Source organism: Vidua macroura, chromosome 4, assembly GCF_024509145.1.
Source record: "Vidua macroura isolate BioBank_ID:100142 chromosome 4, ASM2450914v1, whole genome shotgun sequence".
Classification (NCBI taxonomy): domain Eukaryota; kingdom Metazoa; phylum Chordata; class Aves; order Passeriformes; family Viduidae; genus Vidua; species Vidua macroura.
The window spans coordinates 29391664-29414426 of NC_071574.1; the positions used below are offsets into that span (position 1 = coordinate 29391664).

General features: G+C 46.9%; 2 protein-coding genes across 5 annotated transcripts; both read left to right on the forward strand.

Moving 5' to 3' along the window:
- The first annotated feature begins 828 nt into the window (after positions 1-828).
- Positions 829-14676, forward strand: SRP72 (signal recognition particle 72). The gene is made up of 19 exons (XM_053976855.1): positions 829-990; positions 2006-2126; positions 3852-3975; positions 4767-4910; positions 5684-5795; positions 6846-6877; positions 7446-7570; positions 7664-7721; positions 7901-8032; positions 8430-8558; positions 9055-9127; positions 9689-9753; positions 10733-10828; positions 11288-11391; positions 11998-12075; positions 12689-12826; positions 13098-13135; positions 13449-13608; positions 14420-14676. Exons 1-19 carry the CDS (start codon positions 885-887, stop codon positions 14592-14594), a joined length of 2010 nt encoding a protein of 669 aa, XP_053832830.1. The 5' UTR covers positions 829-884; the 3' UTR covers positions 14595-14676.
- A 1951-nt stretch (positions 14677-16627) lies between these two features.
- Positions 16628-22747, forward strand: ARL9 (ADP ribosylation factor like GTPase 9). 4 transcript variants are annotated; one of them, XM_053976723.1, is made up of 4 exons: positions 16628-16968; positions 17389-17557; positions 20320-20495; positions 21560-22747. In XM_053976723.1, the coding sequence occupies exons 1-4, from the start codon at positions 16819-16821 to the stop codon at positions 21737-21739; spliced, it is 675 nt and encodes a 224-aa protein (XP_053832698.1). In that variant the 5' UTR covers positions 16628-16818; the 3' UTR covers positions 21740-22747. The 4 variants fall into 4 exon arrangements, with proteins under 4 accessions (XP_053832698.1, XP_053832697.1, XP_053832699.1 ...); XM_053976724.1 differs by lacking the exon at positions 16628-16968 and adding an exon at positions 18692-18766 and having other exon boundaries at positions 17470-17557; positions 20243-20495; XM_053976722.1 differs by lacking the exon at positions 16628-16968 and having other exon boundaries at positions 17091-17557.
- Positions 22748-22763: the final 16 nt, after the last annotated feature.

The following is a 22763-nucleotide window of genomic DNA, read 5'->3' on the forward strand; positions in this document are numbered from 1 at the left end:
ATCAGGATGACTGAGTCCAGCTCCAGTCCCTGTGCAGGATGATCCCCAGAGTCACACCATGCCTGAGAGCTTTGTCCAAAACGTTCTTGAGCTCTTTCAGGCTTGGTGCCGTGACCCCTTCCCTGGGGAGCTGTTCCAGTGCCTCACCACCCTCTGGGTGAAGAACCTTTTCCTGATATGTAGCCTAGACCTTCTCTGACTGAGCTCCATTCCATTTCCTTGACTCCTGTCACTTGTCACCAGAGTGAAGAGGTCGGTACTTGCCCCTCCTCTTCCTCTCTTGAGCATGTTCAAGACCACAATGAGGTCTCCCTCTCTCCTCCAGGCTGAACAAACCAAGTGGCCTCCAGCGCTCTACATAAAGCTTCGTCTCAAAGCCCGTCACCGTTCTTTGGGCACTCTGACAGCTCAGTGTCTTCCTTATGTTGTGGCACCCAGAACTGCCCCCAGCACTCGAGGTGAGGCTGCCCCAGTGCAGAGCAGAGCAGGACAATCCCCTCCCTTGTCTGGCTGTGCCTGATGTCCCCCAGGACAGGGTTGGCTCTCCTGGCTGCCAGGGCACAATGACTCACATTCAATTGCCATGGACCAGGACCCCCAGCTCCCTTTCTGCAGCGCTGCTCCCCAGCCTCTCGTTCCCCGTGTATACACACCGCCAGGGTTGCCCAGGTGCAGAACCCGCCGGCCGTGTCACGCCTCATTCCCGCAGCAGTGGGAAGCGGCGGGGCCCCGAGCCAAGCACAGCGCACGGGCTCGGGGGCGGCGCCGGGCAGGGCGGGGCTGCCGGAAGGGCACGAGCGCCGGTCGGAGGCGGGGCCCCGCTCGGCACTTCCGCTTCCGGCGCAGCACCGCCCCCGCGACGTGTGTCTGGTCCCGGTGCCAAGATGGCGGCGGCCGCGGGGGCGGCGGCGGCGGCGGGGCTGTGGAGCGAGGTGAACCGCTGCGGCCAGAACGGCGACTTCGCCCGCGCACTCAAGTCCGTCAATAAGAGTGAGTGCGGCGACAGTGCCGGCCCCCGCCCCGCGGGTCTGTGGTCTCTGCCCGGGCGCGTTGGCCTTGTGGAGGGTCGCTGCGGTGCGGCGGGTGGTGGCCGTCCGTAGGTGTCGTGCCGGGAGCAGGGCTGCGGGGATCTTACTGTGTTGGGGTAGAGGGAAGAGGGGCAGCTGGGGCCCAGGCTCCGCTGCTGTACCGTGACCATCGGGTCCTTGGGTTGCATCACGCATCCCTTGCTGTGGGTTAAGCCTTCGGAGTTACTCGTAGGTTTTCCTTCCGTTTTGATCTTGGGAGGAAAGAGGGCTTTTCCCCCGGGAACTGGAGGAGTGGTGTTGTGCAAATGGACTAACTGAATTGGCAGCAACATCTTGCTCGAAAGGGAGAGTTCACGTTGAGATGTGTTGTTTTGGTGGCTAGGCATCCAAAACGGGATTGCAGTATAAGGTTGTGGTTATAAGTTCTGTCTGTGCTGCTGGTAGGCACTAGGGATTCATCTTCTGTCCTGGAAAAGCTGGCATCCCTGAAAAAAGCCAAATAGCAAAACCCATGCCTCTCTTCTAGTTCTCACTCATTGTCATCCACTGGCAGGAAGTTTTAGCGTGTACAGTGACTCCCTGACAAAAGCCACACTGTTATTCTGTACCAGCTGTTTTCCTTCCTGAGTATCCTTTACATGGCACTGGGGCCTTGGCACTGTGTTCTTTGCCTGGAAGTGAAATGCCAAGAAAAGGTTTGCCCAGGTCTGTGTAGCCCTTTGGTGCAGCTCTCTTCCAGACATGTTAGCACAGTGCATGCTTCTGGTAAGTCCAGGATTTATACTGGATTCTTTTATCCTGCTGGGGTTTGTTTCATGATCTGAGCCAAAGCAAGCCATGCAAGGATGCTTTAAGTTGATGTGACCACTCTCTAGGATGGGTTTTTGCAACTCTAATAATATGAGTCTCTTACAAAGCCTGGGTTTGTATTGGATCATTGAGTTGGATCATTGTGTTGAAAATGGTTTCTCCTCCAGTACTGCAGATCAACAAAGATGACGTGACAGCGCTTCAGTGTAAAGTAGTGTGTCTTATCCAGAATGGGAACTTCAAGGAAGCCCTTGGTGTAATCAATACCCACACTAAAGTGTTAACCAGGTGAGTTGTGTCTTGCTGTGCTCTACAAAATATGAAACTCCTGAGTCCTTGAGAAGCTGCTGTAGCTTCAGTGGAGGGGACTAATAAGGCAGCAAAATAAAGACCTGGATATGCTCAGAGACATTGGGGTTGGTCTTCTCAGTGACACACTTATTTATAGGAGGGGGTGAGACAGGGTCTAGTCGAGTTTGAGGCAGTCCAACATCTTACTGTTACTGTTGAAGGGATTGTCCCTAACTGAGTTTTCAGCCACCTTCACGTGCTGATTCTGCTTGTAGATGTGGCTGGGTATCGTGGCTGGTACAAGGGAAGCGGACAGATCTCTCTGGGAGGGAAGTGGCAGAGAGCTGTTGGCTTTGCTTGGCTGTCTCGTTATATGGCTCCTTGGGGTCCTTTGCTTTGCCAGCCTGAAGGAACTGCCTCAGCTTTTGGGGTGGTGCAAGCCCTTTGTGCCTCCTCTCAAAACCAGGACCCTGGAGACAAATAGTGTTTGAGAACAAGTCAAGCTTCTCATTTGTGTCCTTAAGAGTCTAATTTTGTTCCTTATAAGGATGCTCTTTGTGCAATGACAAGGATGAAAAGTGCTACCCAAGAACTGGCTGGCAGCAAAATTTTTCTGTTTCAGATGCTGTTCTTATTAAGGAAATTCCCAGAAAGGTGTGTTGAAGTTATCAGTGTGATGAAACATACCTTTTTTTTGTTTGCATCTGAATAACACATAATTACCCTGTTCACCAATTCCTTCTTTCCTGGGACAAGAGGGGTTTAATTCAAGTTTTTTAGCTTATTATTTTATTATATGGTAAGGAGAAGCAATATTTTTTTTTGTATTCAACTGGTTTCAGAGTTCTTCCTATAACTTCTTTTGGCTCTTTCTACTGTGTGTCCATGTCCTGCAGAGCAAAGAAAGTGGTGGTTCTTGGTCTGTCTTGAAGTTTTCCTATCCTGCTGCTTTGATTTAATTCTAAATGCCATTAATTTTCAAACTTCCTTAATACTCAGTTGAATCAAGATAATTTTAAATCGGCGAAGTAAAGCTGATAATAAGTGGCCCCAGGCATGAACTAAAGGAATTGCTGATTAATTTTCCTTTGGCTTAAGTGGTAACTCAGGGGGATAGGTGGAACATAGCATTCAAGGCTTTGCTTCTTTGAGAATGCTTCCCTGCTGGTGTGAGCTTGCTTTGAAGCCAATTTATGTTGGCAAAAGCAAACCCTTTTGCTGCAGTTCTGCTCCAATCATATTTCAAAATAGGTTAATGTTACCTTTGTCTTGGTATGGGACTGTGTTTTGTACCTTCTCCTCTCTCTGTGTCTATTGTCTGTAAAAGTTTGCTGTAACAATGTTTCATTGTAATGTAATGCCTTCTCCTTAAGAAAATGCCACGGAATGAAGTTTGCTATTGTTTTACATTTTAAGCATTTGATTAGCATAATTAGTAGGCGGCCTGGAGCAGAGAGGATTTGGAATACAATGTATGTGGAAATGCCATTAAAAAGGAACCTTTTTTAGGAAGAAGTTTTGATATGCTTTCTCTGTTGAACACCAAGTAGATAGAAGATACTTACAGTGCTCAACAGATACATAATTCAGTAATCTGGGATCATGTGTTTGGATTTTTGGTTATGTAGCAATCTGTGACTACTTAGGACTAGTTATATGTGAGTGAATGCTGCTGAATGGAAACTCTAGTGCTTGCTGTCAGCCTTTGTCTTGTCCTTGCAGTGATGTTATTGCCTTTGAGAAGGCCTACTGTGAATACAGGTTGAACCGTATTGAAAGTGCTCTCAAGACCATTCAGAGTGCCAGTCAGCAGACAGACAAACTGAAGGAGCTTTATGGACAAGTGGTAATTACAAGCTTTTCTTCCTGGTGGGAGTTTCATATGCTGGATGCCTTGTCCCTCCTCTAATGGGGGCAAGTATGGGGATAGAATTTCCTTCTCTGGCTTGAAGGTAAGGACAGGTATGGTTCCAACTGCTCAAACTTCAGTTGCCTGTTTCTGGAGGCAGTGTCATCATCTCCTTCCCACAGAACCACAGCAATACATTTTTGACTTCTGTTCCCTTCCTGGGTCTGGCCTGATATTAGCCATCTGATTGAGGAAGGAAGAGATCTGATGGGATTTGTTTGTGCTTCAGCCAGCTGTTTGCATTAGATACCTGTTCAGGAATGGTTTGTGGGACCTGATGTCTCAGGCATTAAAAGTGATGTGGAAAAGAAGTTATGCTTTTTCCTCTTCTTTTTTTCCTGGTTGATCAGAACGGTTTTGTGAAGAATTGGCTATCTTCTCTTAGCTGCATGAAAGACCATTCATTTAATTTCTTTCTTAGAGAGGCGATCTAATTTGGAAGAAGGCTGTTTGAGGACAAAACTGAGTAAACTGCTGCTTTTAAAGAAGCTGTTTTAGGAGTAGGAGCTGTGTCATTTTTGTGCAGGTATCTGGTGTCATTGCTTGAGTCCTTGCAAGTGTAGTCTACATAGCTTGCCCTTAAAGGTAGATGCAAATGTTAGTAATGTTCAGCTTAAAACGTATGATGTTCTGCTGCCCCCAGTCCATGGGGAGGGAGGAAGGAGGCTGTAGTTACCAGCATGCACAGAAAAATACTGTTCTGAGGGCTAATCCCTTTCCTTTCTCAGTTGTACAGACTGGAGCGTTATGACGATTGTCTGGCCGCGTACAGGGACCTCATCCGCAACTCCCAGGATGAGTATGAGGAGGAGAGAAAAACCAATCTCTCTGCTGTTGTGGCAGCACAAAGCACATGGGAGAAGGTGGTGCCAGTAAGTGAGTATGTATGTCTTTGGGTGTAAGAGTGAGAGCCAAGGAATTAAAGGATACAAATTGTATTGGAATTGTGGATACTGAACAGGACAGAAATGTGTTCCTGTCTCATAAAGATTTCTGAGTATATTGAAGATCACTTAGGGGTTTTCCCTGTATGGAGGAATAAATGCTGTTTTTATTTATGAATTATACTTCACCTTTGATCTCTAGAGAGCTTGTACTTTAGATGTTACAGTAGAGCAGGAAGTAGATATTTCTGAACCTGCATTAGCAGAACACCTGTGGTGACTAGCAGTTTTCTCTCTCATTACCCTCTTGCCCAGGGTTAAAGCTAGTTGCTCTGATCACCCAGCCATGTTTGGGAATATTTTTGTTAATGAGCTGTGAAGATTGTAATGTTCACATTTGTTTAGAAATCCTTATCTTTGGAGGTGCACACAGCATGCTCAGCTTTCTGTTCAGTGCTGTGGATCCACTTTCTAATTCTCTAGAGCAGCAGTTCTTAGTTGCCCTCTTGCACCAGCCTAGGTAGTCCCCAGGTTCAGGCTGGAGTTTCCTTGCTGCCTTATCAGTTGCCTCTGACTTTGTGCAGTGTGAGGGAAGATCCTTTGTGCTGCAACTTACTTGCCAGGTATGTGCCCCGTTAAATTTGCTCCTTAAATTTATTTTTCAAGGATTAGTTTGAATGTACAGGAAGACTCTGGTTTGTGTCTGTTGCCTGTTAAATCTGTTGGTGTTTATGCAATGTTATATTTATTTTTCATGCTAGGAGGATTTAGGCCTTCGAGAGGCTACCTACGAGCTGTGTTATAACAGTGCGTGTGCATTGATTGGGCAAGGAAAGCTGAATGAAGCAATGAAAAAACTACAAAAAGCAGAAGGTAAAAGCTTAGTGAGGTGAGAGGGAAGTTTCGTGTGGTAGAAGTAGTTATTTGCTCTCTGTAGACAGCAATCAGAGGAAAAGAGGTTTTGAGAACTTAAAAACTGACCAGCAGCAGGATTTTTTGTGAAACTGGTGTTTTTGGACAAATGTTACTCTGCAACTCTTTTCCAGAGCCATGCAGCATGTCCTGGCTCTCCTACAGCCCCCTGGTTTGTATTCAATAAGTTTGTGCATTTTTTTGAAGCAGGAAGTAGATGTGAGTGTAATCTCATAAGCATGAGATGAGATTTTGTTAGTATGAGTATGTACTTGAATACATGCTATAAAAGTTCAAAATAGTTCACGGAATGAATTGGTATAAGCCAGTAAATGAGCTTTTTAGCAAAGAGGATTTTTTTCTATGGGGTGAAAGGGGGATTTTATGCGTTTAAAAAAAGTCTGGGGAGAGAACTAGGAAGGACTAGTTCTGTCTGATCTAATTGCTCTTGCAGATAAATAGGTCAGTTCTGTCCCAATTTTGATGAAGAATAACAAGTGTCCCATACAACTGATAAGCATGTGTAATTTGAGCCTATGTCCTTTGATAGTAGTCCTTTGGAGAGCAAACAACAGATATTCTGGTGAAGTATGAGAAAGTGACTAGTATGGGTACTGAAAACTAAAAGAATTGCTGCCCCGTAAAGGTTGTTGTAAGCTGAATGTTGCAGGTTTGCAGTGCTTAACTCATGAGACCAGTGAGCAGTTGCTGCTGATCCCTATGGGAAAAAATCAGGAGCTAGGTCTAAGGAAGTTTGCTCAGGAGAGAAAATGAGTGTCTGGGAGGGACAGTATCTTTTGTGCCTTTGATAGTTCTTCTGCATCACATAGTCTGCTCTCTTATGCTTAGTCCCATCCATCATCAGACTGGTAGTCTGCTGTGCCCTTGTAGTGCTGCAGAAGTTTCAGGGATACATAGAAAGGTTCTATGTTCCCTCATGCTTCTTGTCTGGTTTTTTTTTTTCCCTAAAAGCCTTCTAAATTGTGTTTTTAAATTTGTTTTTCCTTGTAGAGCTGTGCCGCCAGTCGCTGTCAGAAGACTCTGTAAGTTCCTGATGTTGTTCTAGAGAGTGCTTTGCAGCAGTGGAAGCGAGGGTGCAGTCACAAAGTGCAGAGAGCCAGAGCAGAGCCAGGGCTGCTCTGCTGGTACCAGCATGTGAGGCTGGGGCAGCCATCATGGCTGTTGCAGGACGGCAGCTGACACCACAGGCTGTTTGCTGCTGTGCTCCTTGCATAGTTGCCTGTTCTGGTGCATGTAGAAGGGTGCAGGTTGTCTGAAACCTCCCTGTGACCTACCCCTGCTAGGGATGAACGTCCTGAGTGAGTGGTGAGAAACAGGGAATTTGTAGCCAATCGTTGCAGAGCGACAGATTGAATGTACAAGTTAAGGTAATCTTCAGATTCTAGCTGGAGTGGGTCAGCTTTCTTTTCTCCTAGTTTAAGTCAGATATGCTTCTGTTTGTGCTGTGGCTGCAACCTTCACCTGTGGTAGCTGGGGTATTTTGCTGCTAATACTGCCCAGGAATGCTCACAGATGTTTGCCAGCAGAGTGCTGAAGCTGGAAGAGAGGTGAGATAGCAGCTTTTTACTTTTTGCTTTGATTATCCTTCAGGATGTGACAGAAGAAGACATTGAGGCTGAACTGGCTATTATTCATGGCCAGATGGCTTATATCATGCAACTGCAGGGGCGTACAGAGGATGCTTTACAGCTCTACAATCAAATAATCAAGTTGAAGTAAGGGTTTTTTTAAAAAGCAAATGCACAGCCTTCCATTTGTGAGAGACTGCTGTTCAGTAACAGTATGCTTTCTGCTTTTCTTATCTGCAGGCCAACAGATGTAGGACTCCTTGCTGTCATTGCAAATAATATCATCACAATTAACAAGGTATCGAATTACCTTGCCACTTTCATTGTGGTTAGTCAGCTTGCTTCTCTGCTTCTGTGGAAAAAAGGGAGATAATCAGTAAAGATGTTTTCTTAAACAATAGTTAAATTGCAAACACAGGGACCTTTTCTTCTTCAAGAAGTGTAGTGAAATCTTCTCATGATGTGCGATTTCCGCAGGACCAAAATGTCTTTGATTCAAAGAAAAAGGTGAAGCTGACCAATGCAGAAGGTGTTGAGCATAAACTCTCCAAGAAGCAGCTCCAGGCGATTGAATTCAACAAAGCTTTGCTTGCAATGTACACTAACCAGGTAGGGGAAACTGATCTGTGATAAGTAGCTATGGATTAAATCCACAGGAGTTTGACTGGGCAAAAATGGAGATGCCACTGTTCTATTTCAGAAGATAGGACCACTTGGTTTAGGCACATAAGTAAGCAGAAAAATAAAATCATCCCTAAAAGCACAACTGTCTGTTTAGTGACTTGGGTATCGCTGTAGGGAGGATGGTGTGGAGATAACTAGAAGACAAAAAGGATGTGGGGGTTCTTAGACGTATCTGAAGGGCCACTAAGAGGACTTCTTGGTTCTGTGTACTCATTTCAGGGGAGTCACCACTAGTATCTCTTCGTATATACTGTTGGTTTCTTAGCCCTGTGTAAGGTGCTCACAGAGGTTGAGAAAAGTGTGTTCTGTCTTTCCACTCCAGGCAGATCAGTGCCGCAAGCTGTCAGCAAGCCTGCAGTCCCAGAGTCCTGAGCATCTGCTCCCTGTGCTTATCCAGGCAGCCCAGCTGTGTCGTGAGAAGCAGCATGCAAAGGCCGTAGGGCTTCTGCAGGTAGGTTAAGAGAAAGTTGGCCAAGCACCATTTAAACATGTGCATTGTGTTTTCCTGTGCTTTTTTCCCTTAGTTTGTTTTGTTTGGTTTAAATTTCCAGGGGTATCTGACTCCTTCTTTTGTTTTGGTTTAATGCTGCTGGAAAGCCTTCACACCCTATTGAAAAATTCTGCTTTTAAAGGGGAATAGTTGCCTTACACTTCTGATTTTTATGCTTACGAAGCTGTAGTAGACTTCTAGGGTAAGCAGTAGGCTTTGCTGCTCTGCTTACAAGCAGTTTGCAGCACCCTTCATTGGAGGGAATGAGTGGCCTGGGATAGAAATCTGAAAGGGCACACTTGGGGGTCCTTCTCTGCTGTGTGCTGAAATCTGCCTGTGCTGGAAAGCTTTCTTTGGCTCTTGCCAGCTTGCTGTGACTGAGCATGACATAGAATTCACCAAAGCAGCAGCCTGGTGCCCACACACAAGTTGAATTGTTGTTTCTTCTGACTCCCAGGACTTTGCAGACCAGCACCCTGCCAGTGCAGCTGAGATCAAGCTGACGATGGCCCAGCTAAAAATCGCTCAAGGTATCTAGTGTTCTCCTTTGTTGGGAAGTGTCTGCACATGACATGGGTACAAGGGGTGAGAAAAACAGACTTCAGGGCAATCTTTGCTGCAATCACTGTTGTGACAGGGGTGCAGAGCAGAGATTCTTTCAGTCAGGTAATACATATATTTAGCTACGGCAGGATGATGCTGCTAGCTAATGTCTGGATACACAGGCTCCACAGATTGCTGGCAGAAATGCCCACAGTCTGTGAAATGCTGAATCTCTTCTGGGGCAGGATAATATTGGGAGCAGTGTGAGGCTCCATAATGGTACCATTCCTGTATGCAGTCAGGCAGCACAGACTTGAGCCTGAAGAGAACTCCCTGGTAGCCAAAGCTTGCTCCTGAACCCTTGCAGGATGTGACAAGAGCAGAAGAGTCCATTGTGTGGAGGTCTGTCCTTAACTCCTGCAGTGGGGGAGAGGTTGTGAGAAGGGGAATTGTTCTGTCCCCATTGTTTACCTTTGGCTCGAAGTTCACGGGTGGGATCAGGTGTTGTGATGCCATTCAGAGTATGTTCTTCCTTGTCTCTCTTCTAGGCAGTGTCACCAAAGCCTGCATGATCCTGAGGAGCATAGAAGAACTGCAGCACAAGCCTGGTATGGTAAGCAAAACTCCATCTGGACTGTGTAAGGTTTTTCCCTTGTAGGAGAGCTTTGCACTGCTTGCTCCTTTTTGCCTCTCCCCCATGGCTGCCACTTGACTTGAGCATCTGCAGGATTCTGAGCCCGTCTTCCTTGTCTTGGACAAAGGTGGTATTATAACTTGCTTCAGGTAGCCTGAACATAGTCACAGAAGTACTCTGCCTGTCAGAGGGATGCTCTCTGCCTATGTTCCCACTCTCTGGTAATCTCTCAGTCCTGCATGTTGCCTGGATTTACTTGCATAACATGACTGGAGCAACTGCTGGTTGCTGGTAGGTACTGTTGGGACGTTTTAGAAGCAGCTTTAGGACAGCAGGCCTTAGGGGGAAAGTGCTGTGTTCCATCCCTGCAGCATCACCCTGATCTGCATGCTTATCCACACCTGCTATTCAGAAAAGCTTGATGGCCTTGTAAATGCTCTCATGTTCAGCATGAGCATCTTGAACAGGGGCTGATAGTTGGATCTGTTCCAATTGTGACTGTCAATAGTTATAAGTTAACAATAACAGCTCTTCGCCCTGGGTCACCTCTGCTTGTGACTGGGATGTCAGCAAATGGATGGTATCCTTATAATCTCTTTAGTGCTGATTTCTTTTTTCATAGCTCTTGGGGTAGAGAACGGGGGATGAAAAAGGTTTTCTAATGAAACTGAGTCCTGTGATAAGCAAATAAAGTGCCAAGACAGGAAAGTTCCATCTATGAATGCAATCTTAGGCTTATACCATAGGAGAAAGATGTTGGGGATGTTCCTTTGGGAGTGACTTGGGTAGGAAGATGTGGCCTGGGTATCCTGCCTGTTACCACAGCTGTTTTTTAGGGACAGAGCAGAAAGCTCACGCTGACTCTGCTTTTGGGAAATCCCATTGTTTAACTGCTGAGACTCTGGCTGTAGACAATTTGCATGAAGATCTGCTATTTACTGCTCTTGAATGTTTACAGGTGTCTGCATTGGTGACAATGTACAGTCATGAAGAGGATATCGACAGTGCAATTGAAGTCTTCACACAGGCTATCCAGTGGTATCAGCAACACCAGGCAAGTCAGACCAGAGGAGCTAATGTGCAAGAATCTGTCCTGGATTTTCTAGTCAGTCCAAATCAGCTTTTCCTGTTGATGTGTAGCCACAGCAGTTATTCAGCTGGGGATTTGGAGACATGTGAAATCCTGTTTTGTGAGCATTTATCAATAATATATTATTTTAGATGTGTTACAAATAGGGAGCAGCAGCTCCTGCCAGATTAGGAGGGTGGCATCAATAGATGCCTAAATGTAGCAATCAGGACTTCTCCCTGATGGGAAAATATGGTGGAGCAGCAAGCTGCCTTTCCCATGCAGTTCTGCCTCACTTCCCAGAGTGCAAAGGTGGTCTACTTTCTGCATGACAGGATGTTAACTCAGTTCTCCTTGGCCAAGCCTCAGGTGTATTAAAGCCAGCTAGAGCTGGGCTCCATGATGTGATAATAAGGAACTAATTAGGGCTGCTGTGTCTTTCAGCCAAAGTCTCCTGTCCACTTGTCACTGATAAGGGAAGCTGCCAACTTCAAACTAAAGCATGGCAGGAAGAAGGAAGCAATCAGCGACTTGGAGGAGCTCTGGAAGTGAGTTGGGTGGTTGCTGAGCAGCAGGTCTCCACCCAGAGTCCTCTGCAAGCTGTCTGATGGCAGGCAGTGACTGACAATTTTGATTGACTAGTAGCTGTCCTTTAGAGTTGCTTTTGCATGGAGGCTTCAATGCAAGGCTGTATTTTGTAAGAAGGGGAGATAATTAATTTGATCTGTAGTTGATGTTCACTTGAACACCTGGTAGACTTATCCCAGAAACCTCTTGTGTGCAGTGAACATTGCTCTGGGGACTGGAATGCATTTTTTTCTAGTGCTACATGAACATGGATGTCTAGATTTTAGTTTCTGTTGTGCACTTTATGGGATCTTTTATTGGGGGGAGTGTTAACTTGCCTTTGCTACTGGGTTTTTCTTCTTTTATTGCCTGCTTCATGATACTGTGAAATTGTCTGCACCTCCCTTAATCCACACCAGTGATATTTGGTGGTGTGCTCTGGAGGAGACCACATACTAACATGCCTGTCCCCATAGATAGCAACTGTGCTGCAGCAGCAAGCACTGTGTGGTGTTACCAGTCTTCGAGAAGAGTAACATTGGTAACTTGGTCTTTTTCTGTTTTGTTTTGTTTTTTTCTCTAAAAAGGCAAAACCCAAAAGATGTGCATACTCTGGCACAGCTCATCTCTGCCTATTCCCTTGTTGACCCTGAAAAAGCTAAAGTGTATCCTTTTAATGGTGGTGAAAGAGGTGTTTGGGTATTGCTTCCTTGGATTTTCAGCTGTGTAGGGACTTGAGACCCACTCTTATGCAAAGAAAGGCAAGGAACCTCTCTGGAACAGCTACATATCCAGGTCAAGTTGTCTGGAGCTACATTCTTTCTAATTGGCTTCATTACTGTGATATCTCAGGACCCTTTTATCTTTGGCCTCCTTCTCTTTGAGAATTAGTAAAACAAGGTGGAACCAAAACCAAGAGCACCTGCATATTTTCTGTCAGAATCTTAAACCTGTGGTAATAATGCAGGACTGATACAATATGGCGAAGCTCTTGCTTAAGCAAAATCTTGTTCACATACTGCTTTTGTCACCTGAGCTGCTTTCACAGGAAGCTGTTCCCTGTATTAAAGAGGGGAAAATGAGGCAGACGGCGATTAATCAGCTCATCCCAACTTGTGTAAGAAGCCAGTGAAAGAGATGGAAATAGTTCCATAGGCCGGTCTGGTGTCTGCGTTGTTAATGGACAGAATTTATTTAAGCTGAGGTTGCCTCTTGCTGTCTGGAAGAACATGGGTGTTTATGCTCGCTCGTTTGCATCCCTGAACTCTTCCCTTGCAGTCTTAGCAAACACTTGCCTTCCTCAGACACCATGTCACTGAAAGTAGATGTTGATGCGCTGGAGAACTCCCATGGAGCAACCTATGTTCGGAAGAAAGCTGGGAAGCTCACTGGAGACAACCAGCAGAAGGAGCAAGGGTAAAGCAGGCTGCTATATTTTTTATTTCATTTTATTGCTATAGCTCTGGTGCATCCTTCTTTGAGGTGGTTCAAGAACCACACTTGGTGTGGTGAAAGCATTGCTGTAGAAGGCAGGCTGGTGGAAAGGGAGTTGTTTGACTACAGGGTACTTTATGTAGCAGCAGACCAAGTTCTTAGATAGGAATGGTTTAGCTTCTTCCAGAGCTAGTTTTTAATTGACTTGTCTGCTTTGTCTCTGCTATGTCACAATGTCTTGTTTTCCTTTCAGACAAGGGGAAGTGAAGAAAAAGAAGAAGAAAAAGAAGGGTAAGTTGTATTTCCTAGCTGTTGACACAGCACAGCTCCAGAGAGCTCTCCAGATTCTTTCTTCAAATAGCCGGCCTCCAGGTCCCTAGGAGCTAGAGCCCTTTGCCAGGACTGTGTCTCTGGGAACCTGGATCTTCATGATAGCTTGTTTGGTGGGGCATTTTTCCTCAGAAGTGAGAGTAACACCCTGATAGGGTGATGTAGTTGCTGGTCTCTTTATGCTGCCTGGCTACTGACATCCCATGCATGTCCCTTGGTGATGCCTCTAGTCTGTTGACCCCAATCTCATTTCCCGGCACTGGATGTTCTGCAGGAAAGCTGCCCAAGAACTACGACCCCAAGGTGACTCCCGACCCTGAGCGGTGGCTTCCAATGCGAGAGCGGTCCTACTACCGTGGACGGAAGAAGGGCAAGAAGAAGGATCAGGTTGGCAAGGGGACTCAGGGTTCAACCACAACTGGCTCCTCTGAACTGTAAGTACCTGCTTTGCAAGGACTGATGGGGGATTCACTCCTGGGCAGCTGGGAGGGCTGTGTTTCTGCTGCTCTGCTGCAGCTCTGTCACCACACCAACTGCGGGCAGCACAAGTGACATTGTACTTTGCTGCTTGAACCTACTACCAGCTGCTCTCCCTGGAAATCCCAATAGGTTCCTGAAAACCAGTGTGGTAGGATAGGCATGCTTGAAGGTGCCAAGGTGCAAATTAAATTTTCATAATCTTTTAATGTGCTTTTCCTTTGGCAATGAGATTAATTTTGCATGCATTCTCTTGAGCAATTTGTTTCCAAGGCTTCTGGCAGCTGCAGAACCATTAGCCATGATTTGAGAAAACACTGTACTTCCTTCTAAGCTGACACTGATTATTTGAGCTGGAATCGAGAATTACCATTATGTATGAAGCCTGACAGCAAGATGGTGTGTAGCATCTGAGAGGAAGGATGCTGGGTTGGCACTGCCTAGGAGTGGGACCTGAAAGGCTTCTTGAGTTTTGCATGAGCTGTCACATGTCTATTCAAAAGCTAGCCTTTCTTTCATTGTCAGTGACTTACAGCATCTACTGAACAGCAGATAGAAGGTGATTGCTGCCCTTTGAGACATGTTCCCATCTTCTGCCAGCTCCTTCTGCATGTTGAAGCCTCTCCTTGCATGAGTGCCCTCTCATACATGATGCTTGCTACCTAATGGGGCAGCTGCTGCTTTTCACTGTCAGCTCCCTGCATTAGTACCACATCTTGCAGGTGGTTGTGAACCCACACGGGGTCTTTTTCTCTTGTCTTTCTGCAGGGACGCCAGTAGAACTGCCAGCAGCCCACCTACCTCCCCTCGGCCTGGCAGCGGGGCAGCTGTATCAGCTACAAGTAACGTCATCCCTCCCAGGCACCAAAAACCCGCGGGTGCCCCAGCCACCAAGAAGAAACAGCAGCAGAAAAAGAAGAAAGGGGCTAAAGGAGGGTGGTAAAAAGCAGGATGTGTAACCTCCCTCCTTCAATACATGATGCTGGTTGCAGAATAAAGGTCAAAAGCGAGTGCTGGCGAAAGACTCTTGGCATCTGGATCTCTGTCCTGCCTGTCAGTGGTCTGGAGGGAGATGGGCTGGCATAGATGCCATGATCTGTCTGCTCACCAAGTTCCCCTCCTCACATTTTACCCCACTGTGACTTGGGTTGTTGCCATCAAAGTCAAACATAGCCCCTAAGAAGAAATCTGTTCCTGTGTTGCCAGACATTTAAGAGACATGAGATAATCAAGAATTTCTTAAAATGTAGTTTCATGTTCCTCTTGCATATGTCAGTTTAGGTCTTTAGCAAATTTATCTATGCATGATGCAAGCACTGTTTTTTATGTCAGTCAGTCCACTGACCACTAAAGAGCAAAGGCACAAAGCATCTTAGAAAACATCATCTGGGCTTTATAGTACAGGAAAAGATAAGCTGAAGGGGAATAACAAGACTGTTAGGAGAAAGCATGGTGAAGTGTATGGCAGCAGATTCAGTGTCCCGTTTTCTGCAAGCCAGCTGCCTTATTCTAAAGGGCTTGGCAAAACAAAGGTGAGTGGAATGTGTGTGGTTGTCTGAAGTGCGCTTCCTCCTCCTTTGGCCTTGACCCTATGTTCCTACAAGTCTTAGGTGCTGGGTTTATGAAAATAAAGAGTGGTACAGCAGCAGGTCAGCTTAAGCTTGGTGAATCTGGAGAGGGACCCAGAACAAAGGAAATCCTCAAGAAATGACACCTTTGAGACTGTAAGTGCCCATCCTGCATGCACCTTGCACATGCCTCTTGGCACAATGGTTATTTTGGTCTGGATCTTTAACACCTTACTGAGGTGTTTCTCTGTGTCTGTGCAGGAAGGCTGTTGATGGTTCTTGTGAAGTTGCAGCTTTGCTGACGGTTGTCTCCTTATCTTCTGATGCACCTGCTCCCTGGCAGAGCATGGGAAGCGAAAAAAGCCCAGGAGTTAGGATAAACACATTTTTCAACAATGAAAACAACAGTGTGTTATCAGTATTTTTCCTGTACTAAAGCAAAACACAGCAATATGCCAGCTACTAGGAAAATTACTAGGAAAACTAATTTCAGCTGTGGAGGTGTAAGTTCATGCTTTGCAGCCTGAAGCTTCAACAAATCCAGCTACTCATCCTAAGCAAGTAAAGCTAAGCAAACAGCATACTAAATCGTACAGAATTATAACTGTATCTCATTCTGCTGAACACTTATTCATGCTCAACTACTATCTCTCAACACATGTCTTGAAAATTCTGGTTTGATCTGAATGTAGCCAAAACATTTTTCCAGACACAGACTGTCAGTGGTAGAAATGGCACCTTGGAGGGGGTTGTCAGATGTCAGCCCAAAAGGCAAAAGCTTCTGTCTCTGAAAGAATTTAAAGCAAAGGCCTTAAAAGGTAGGGACTAAGGGTCATGTTACTGCAGCTTAAGGAAAAAACAACTCCTGAGTCTCCTGGCAGTAAAAATCTACTATGCAGAATCCATTTTTTCTACCTTGCCTGTACAGTGGGGGTATCTGAGAAGGGGGCTGAAAGTGTGTTGTGTGAAAGACAAAGGAACAGAGCATAGAGTAAGAAACAAGTTGTATGAATGGCTGGCAGGCACTTGCTGCCAACTGAGTGCTGAACAAAGAGTATTTTAAATTACTTCCCTGGGCGATATGCCTCCACTTAGACAGCAGCTGATGACTACAGGAGAGCGACCACTGTCCTGCAGCAATCCCATGTTTGGAGGGGAGATACTGGAGGAGATCACAGCTCTGTTCTTCAGACGTCTTCTCTGGTGAAACCTAGCACAAGCTCTGGCCTGATGGAAAGGCTAACTCGTGACACTGCTGGAGCCCTGTCCCGGGTACCTGGACAGTGTCCTCAGGACTGCTGCGCCGAAGCTGGGCGCGCAGGCAGAGGCAAGCTGGGAACAGATCCCGCGAGGGTGGGAGCGGGGGGTGCAGCAGCAGCAGCAGTGCAGAAACCGCGGCCTCCCTGTACCAGCGAGAAGCCGCCCGCGGCAAGGCTCGCTCTCTGTTTCATTGCCACTCGCGTGTTCCCAGCCTGGCACTGGAAGCCCGGCTGGCGGCGGGAGCCGCGTTCGTGGCTGCGGGGGGCGCTCTCCGTGCGCGGTGCGGGTGCGCGGTGTCCGGTGCCCGCGGCCGGAGCGGTGCCCGCGGCCGGAGCGGCGATGGACTCCCGCCTGCGGGCCGCCGCGCTCTGCGGGGCGGCGCTGGCCCTGGCGGGCGGCACGGTCGTGGCGCTCCGGGCCTGGGCCCGCCGGCGGAGCGACGTCTCACTGCCCGCACGCTCTGCAGCCGCCGCCGCCGCCGCCGAGCAGGTACCGGGGCTGCGTCGGGGCGGCGGGCGAGGCCGCGGGGTCGGGGAACGCCCGCTGGGCCGCCCGGGGCCTCTCGGCGTGGCAGCGCCGCCCCGCCCGTCCTGGGCCACCGCCACCTCGGCCCTGGCGCTCCCCGGCGGCGCCCTGGGCCGCGGCGGGGCGGTGGGCGGGCCAGGGCCGCTCTCCCCGCTTTCCTGCCCCGCGATGCCCGGGGCCGGCGGTGTCCCGGGGATCCCCCCATCGCTGCGGCCGTGCGCTTGTGCAGCAGGAGCCCCGCGGGCATCTTCAGCTTCTTCACCGCGAAGGGGCTTTTGCTGTGCCTTCCAGGCCCCTTGTTCAGCCTCCTTCTTTCCCCCAGCCCTGCTAAGCTTTGCTCTTGCCCCGCCTGCCCGGGTAAATGTGCTGCCCCTCGCTTTGCAGGGTAAAGGACACGGTAAGCAGATCCTGGTGCTGGGCCTGGATGGGGCTGGGAAGACTAGCGTTCTCCACTCCCTGGCAACTAACCACGTCAAGCGCAGCGTGGCTCCCACCGAGGGCTTCAATGCCATCTGCATAAACACCGAAGAGTCCCAGATGGAGTTTCTGGAGAGTGAGTGAACCTGTTTTAGTATTGAACATAAAATAAGTTCCTGTCTTGTGCCTAAGTGATCAGGCACATATTTTAAAAGCTCAATGTCCTCACATGCTGCTTTGATAATGTGAAGTTGTGATTATTTTCTCCTTGGGGATTCTTCTTTCTTACCCAGCCTCTTTGAAGGAGAAGACACAATGGTGTTAGAGACCAATTTTCATTCAGCCCTGACATCCTGGGAATTCTACTCCCAGAGAGAGATGATTAATAAACCTGATTGGGTGAAACCAGCAGAGGTTTCCCCAATAAGCCCTATGGACCTGTTGTGGTCCATAGCTGTTGTACTGCTTCTCCTTGGTGCTCATGCCTGGCAAAGAGCAAGAGCTACAGAGAAGTAATAAGTGAAAGAAGAGAGGGGGAAGAGAAAAACTTTGTCCCCTTTCTAAAGCCTCATATGTGGTGTTTTCTAGTCTTTAAACATTCTTTTGAATGTCTTTAAACAATCTTTTGAAAGCATTTTGTTAAAATTTCTGTACTGTCGTTAGCTCTGATTTTTGGGTATTGTCTGTGCCTGCAGAGGGCATCTCCTGTGATGCCTTTGGTGCATCACAGCTGCTTGAGGTGCAGCTAGCTGACAGGAAAGGTGGAGGCCCTGGGGTCAGGTCACTCCCTGGTACAGAGAGGCTGACATCCAACCTCATCAATGCCTGCCTTCTGTGGGGGCAGGAGCTGCTCATTGCTTCCTGCTTGTCATTGTTTCTGCACTGTGCTGTACCAGTGCTCAACTGGCTCACTTGGCAGCTAGCCCATAGATGCCTCTGTAGCTTTAGCAGGTCTAAAGGAGTTGTGCTGTTCCCAGGTAAGTTTTTGGGGTGTAGAGATGAGGCCACTTAGACAGAGTTTCATTCCCAGTCTTACTGCCATAGGAGTCTCTGCAGTGGCTTGGGGAGATCATCTTTAGAGAGATGCTTGTAGTCTGTGCCACTCGCCTGGTATGTAAGAGGATGTCTCCTACTGGGATGTGCTTTGCCTGTCTGAGCCCAGAGAAACCCACAGTGTCTCTTCTCCTGCCTGGGGATGGTCTGGGCCCAGCACTGCACACACCACAGCAGAACCTGTTGTTTCTGAGTCGTCCTTCCCTCTCTGGTCCAGGTTGGTAGTGCCTGAGATGTGATGGCTGCGATCTGACCCATGGGAAATGCAATGTCTCAGGCCAGTTTCAGCCAGGTAAATCCGTGCATGGCTCTCTAATCTGGTTACTTATCCAGTCTGTACCATTGCCTAGTCCAGGGGTTAGCAGCCTATGGTGTGATCACATGGCACGAGGTGATCAGCAAACAGCAGGGGTTTTATTTTGCTGGCTTAGACAGGTGGAAAACTGTTCTTTTGCTTTGTACCAGCATACAGATAACTGGATGGTATCTTGTCCTCTGCAGGTACTAGGAGCTTCTGGCTTCTGCTGAGTTCCTACAAGTTTGGGGGGAAAAAAATGTTCTCTGTAAGGTTGCTGACCCCTGGGTTATGCTATGCATGAATACACTTAAAAAAGGGAGCAGTGCTGAGCCCCTGCAGTATCACAGTACAGAATCAGGCTTCTGTCCCAAACATTACGTGTCAGTCACAGCCCTTTGGCTCCTTTCCACAGTGGCAGACTTGCAGTTCTGCTTCCAGGTACATTGGGCCACTTGAAGAGGCAGGCATGCTCTAGTGGGAAATGTTGCTTCCCTTTCCATAGTCTTGAAACTACTGAACACTTTTGACTTAAGTGAAAGCAAAATTGTTTTGACACAATAAAAGATGGCTGTATAGTCAGACAATTTTGAAAAGAGCTCCTGTGATAGGGAACCCCAGATATATTGCTTTGTAAGCTTGCTGCTTTTGAGATACTCGCACATACCTTTTGAGCACCTCAGTACTCTTTGAGCGAGTTGTTCTGCAGTGTGCCTGGAGAAGACCTAGAGACCTGAAAACAAATCTGAAATACTTAATACACTGATACTTATTCTTTCTGCTCTTAAACTCAGCAAAATACTGAATTCTTTGTCCCCAGATGGCAACAACAATCTCAAAGAACTTGCTGCCTATAGTTTCACCAGAGAATTGTTTTAAGACCTAGTTTTGAAGGTGAACAGCTTTCCTCTGTATGCAGCAGAGCAGAGATCCTCTGTATCTCATTTCTCCATGAGAAATGGAGAAATGGATGCTGTGCAAAGATTACTCCAAAGGGTTGCCTGAAGAGTCTGCTGGGACTTGATTTTTCTCTCTTTGTTAAGCACCTCTGGTTATTGACAAAACTGTGGGAGTTTTGAGATAGTTCTTAGTGTCATACAAATACAATGAGAGCCCTCCACACCGCAGAGCTAAATTTCTCGTTTGGAAATTGTACACCTGCTTTGTCTTAAAATGAGATGGGCATTTGGAGATAGGCTATATGGGGACATTTGGTGCTTATGGACACTGAACCATTTTCTACTCTCCTTACTTGCTTGAGAGCAAGAACCAACAAGGCAGAGAGCAACTGTAAAGAAACTGAACCCAGAATCCTCTCAAAATAAGAGCTTAAAAAGGAAAGATTTTTTTTTCCCCCCATAGCATACTTCATGGGACATGACTGGGGAAAATAAAGCTGTTTTCAGTCTCGTGTACAGTAGCCAAAATACTTTGATGTTTTGGTAATCCAAATATGTTGTGTTTTCGGCCCAGGACCTGCTGTCTGCACCTCTGGGAGCAGTGCTGCTTGAATCACTTGGTGAATTCTGTGCTGCTATCTTCTCTTCCAGTCGGGGGCAGTGAATCTCTGCGTTCATACTGGAAGATGTACTTGCCCAAAGTGCTGTTGCTGGTCTATGTCGTGGACTCGGCTGATCATGCCCGACTGCCTATGGCGAAACAGCTGCTTCATCAGCTAATCCAGAACAACTCCACCCTGCCTGTGGTAGTTCTGGCCAACAAGCAGGTAAGAGTTCCCTGCTGCTGCCACAGCTTGGGCTGGCAGCAACTTTGGAAACAGCAACAAAGCCTTTCAAAAGAGGCTTAATGCCTTTAAGGAGGGCACAAGGCTGGGAGTCTTTCTGACACACCTGTTGACCACAAAACAAAAGAATCTGAGGTTGTTTTGGATCTGCAAGATGCAGGTCCTGTGCTTGGTGAAGATACAATCAGAGATGTGGGTAGAAACTGCTGTACATTTGCAAAGTTTGGGAGCTTCAAGGGAGACCAGAGTTAGATCTGAAGTTAGGTTTCTGTTCTGAGTATCTGCCTAGAAATACCACTTCACCTAGCAGCTAAAAAGTGAAGCACTGTTGTTTGCCTTCAGACTGTCCGGTTGGTTGTTCCTAAGGCTGTTTCTGAAATCTGAGGGAAAGAGCAGCTTTCCCCACAAGGCAGTGCTTCCCCCTAAGATCTTTGTGGAAGTCTCAATGATTGGTGCTGTACCTGGAAAAGAATCAATCAGATGACAGAAGAGCCCAAGAGTTTTAATCACAGATTCTCTTCTATCAAAGCTGCATGCTCAGTTTGCTCTACATTGTTACCTCCTAAATTTCTAGTAACTGAGGCCCGTTACTAGTAGTCATTTATGTTACTTTTGAGCACAAGTGCAGGCTTGGGCTTCATCAGACTCCAAGGTATCAGAAACGCTGGTGTCTGAGAAGGTAGGCAGGGCATGACTGTTGTATATTTGCCCAATTCTTGTAACTCTTTGCTGGGCACCTGGGGTCTTGGGCCGTCAGTGCTTTTGTCTGCCTCGTGCAGGTGGTCTTAGATATCAGAAACAGTGGAATTAGTGTAGAAATAGAAACAACTGCACCCATATTTCTTCAGGAAGAAATTAGGTTACAAGTTAACTCTCTTCCCCCAAGGCATTTTAGGACATGGGAAATGACCTCATTAAAGGTACATAAGAATGGTGCCCCAGAGCCTTTGGGACTCTTTCCCTCCCTGGACAAATTAGTGGCTCAAAGTAGGAATGGTGCCATCACCTCTTGCAACTAACAGGCTTGTTTTATTTTTGTGTAACAGGACCTCGAAGGTGCATATTGCATCGCTGATATTCACGATGCTCTGGCTCTGTCTGATATTGGGGACGAGAGGAAGATGTTCTTGATTGGTACCCATGTGGCAGAAGATGGCTCTGAGATCTCCTCCAGCATGCAGGATGCCAAGGAGCTGATAGGGCAGCTGGTTTTGGAAACACAGTGACAGCTCTTTTCTTACAACATGGTGTCTGCAGCTTAGGGAGAGCAGGTGTTAATATATGGTCAGTTTGCTGTGTGGCAGCTGAAATTAGCAGATATGCTTTTCTGGTGGGTGTGGAATTCCTCTGAAAGTGGTATCTAGTTGGTAAGAAAATCTTAATTTATAGTGGTTTGAAAATAAAATAGTGGTTTGAGAAGTGGTCTATTTTTAGCATATTTGTAGGAGAAAAATTGTCTGTCTCTCAGGCAGCAGATTTAAGGGAAAATATAGCTTATGGGTTAGATAATTTCATGTCAGGTAGGAATCAAGCACTGACTTCCGTGGAAGAAAGTTGCATCCAGTGAATTTAAGATGGCTTGTCTCAGGTTAAAGTGAAATATGTTTACTTCACAGATTTTACAGAACCATTTCAACAGTGGTGTTCTACTAAAAATGAGTCCTCACTTCTTGACAGTGTCAGAAATTTAAAGTGCTGCAACTAGTGTTTTTGACAGTGACAATTCTTGCTGCTGTGTTGGACCCAATTGTTATGGGAGTGGCAAATTGGTAATCTCTGGAAGTTGGGTTGGTTACTGCTTCTTTAGTGGGTAAGAACAAGAAAATGAAAGCAGTAATATATTAACTGTTTCTTTGCCTACAGGCAAAAAACCAAAATGGTGTAATTAGAGGTAGTGACTGGATGCTTTTAATTTAAATTGGCAGCAAAGGTGGGAGACTTGTCCATCAGGTTGAGCAGCTTATTTTAAGCTTAGTCCGAGATGTCCTCGAGCAAGTAGTCATACTTGTGAAAACCCTGTTGTTTCTTGACGGTGGTTTCTGTTAGCATAGCAGGTGAGGAAGGTGACAAGCTGCTGAGGAGTGTCACTTTCCCAGTGTTCTCCTAATTATACTCAAAGGACATGACCCAGGAGCTGTCCTGTAAAGGACTGTTTTGCACCCGCATCTATTGTACGAGGTTTTTATAGTTTTGTCCTTTGTAACAGATGCATAAAGCAGAAAATTCCACCCTAACCACTGGTCTGGACTG

What these genes read in the sequence shown, in the direction of transcription:
- SRP72 (XM_053976855.1), top strand. Translation starts at nt 885, where the DNA reads ATGGCGGCGGCCGCGGGGGCGGCGGCGGCGGCGGGGCTGTGGAGCGAG. An exon ending in CACACTAAAGTGTTAACCAG is followed by an intron (nt 2,127 to 3,851) that starts GTGAGTTGTGTC and finishes TTGTCCTTGCAG; the next exon opens with TGATGTTATTGCCTTTGAGA. An exon ending in ATATCATCACAATTAACAAG is followed by an intron (nt 7,722 to 7,900) that starts GTATCGAATTAC and finishes CGATTTCCGCAG; the next exon opens with GACCAAAATGTCTTTGATTC.
- ARL9 (XM_053976722.1), top strand. Translation starts at nt 17,173, where the DNA reads ATGCCCGGGGCCGGCGGTGTCCCGGGGATCCCCCCATCGCTGCGGCCG. An exon ending in CCAGATGGAGTTTCTGGAGA is followed by an intron (nt 17,558 to 20,319) that starts GTGAGTGAACCT and finishes CTTCTCTTCCAG; the next exon opens with TCGGGGGCAGTGAATCTCTG. An exon ending in TAGTTCTGGCCAACAAGCAG is followed by an intron (nt 20,496 to 21,559) that starts GTAAGAGTTCCC and finishes TTTGTGTAACAG; the next exon opens with GACCTCGAAGGTGCATATTG.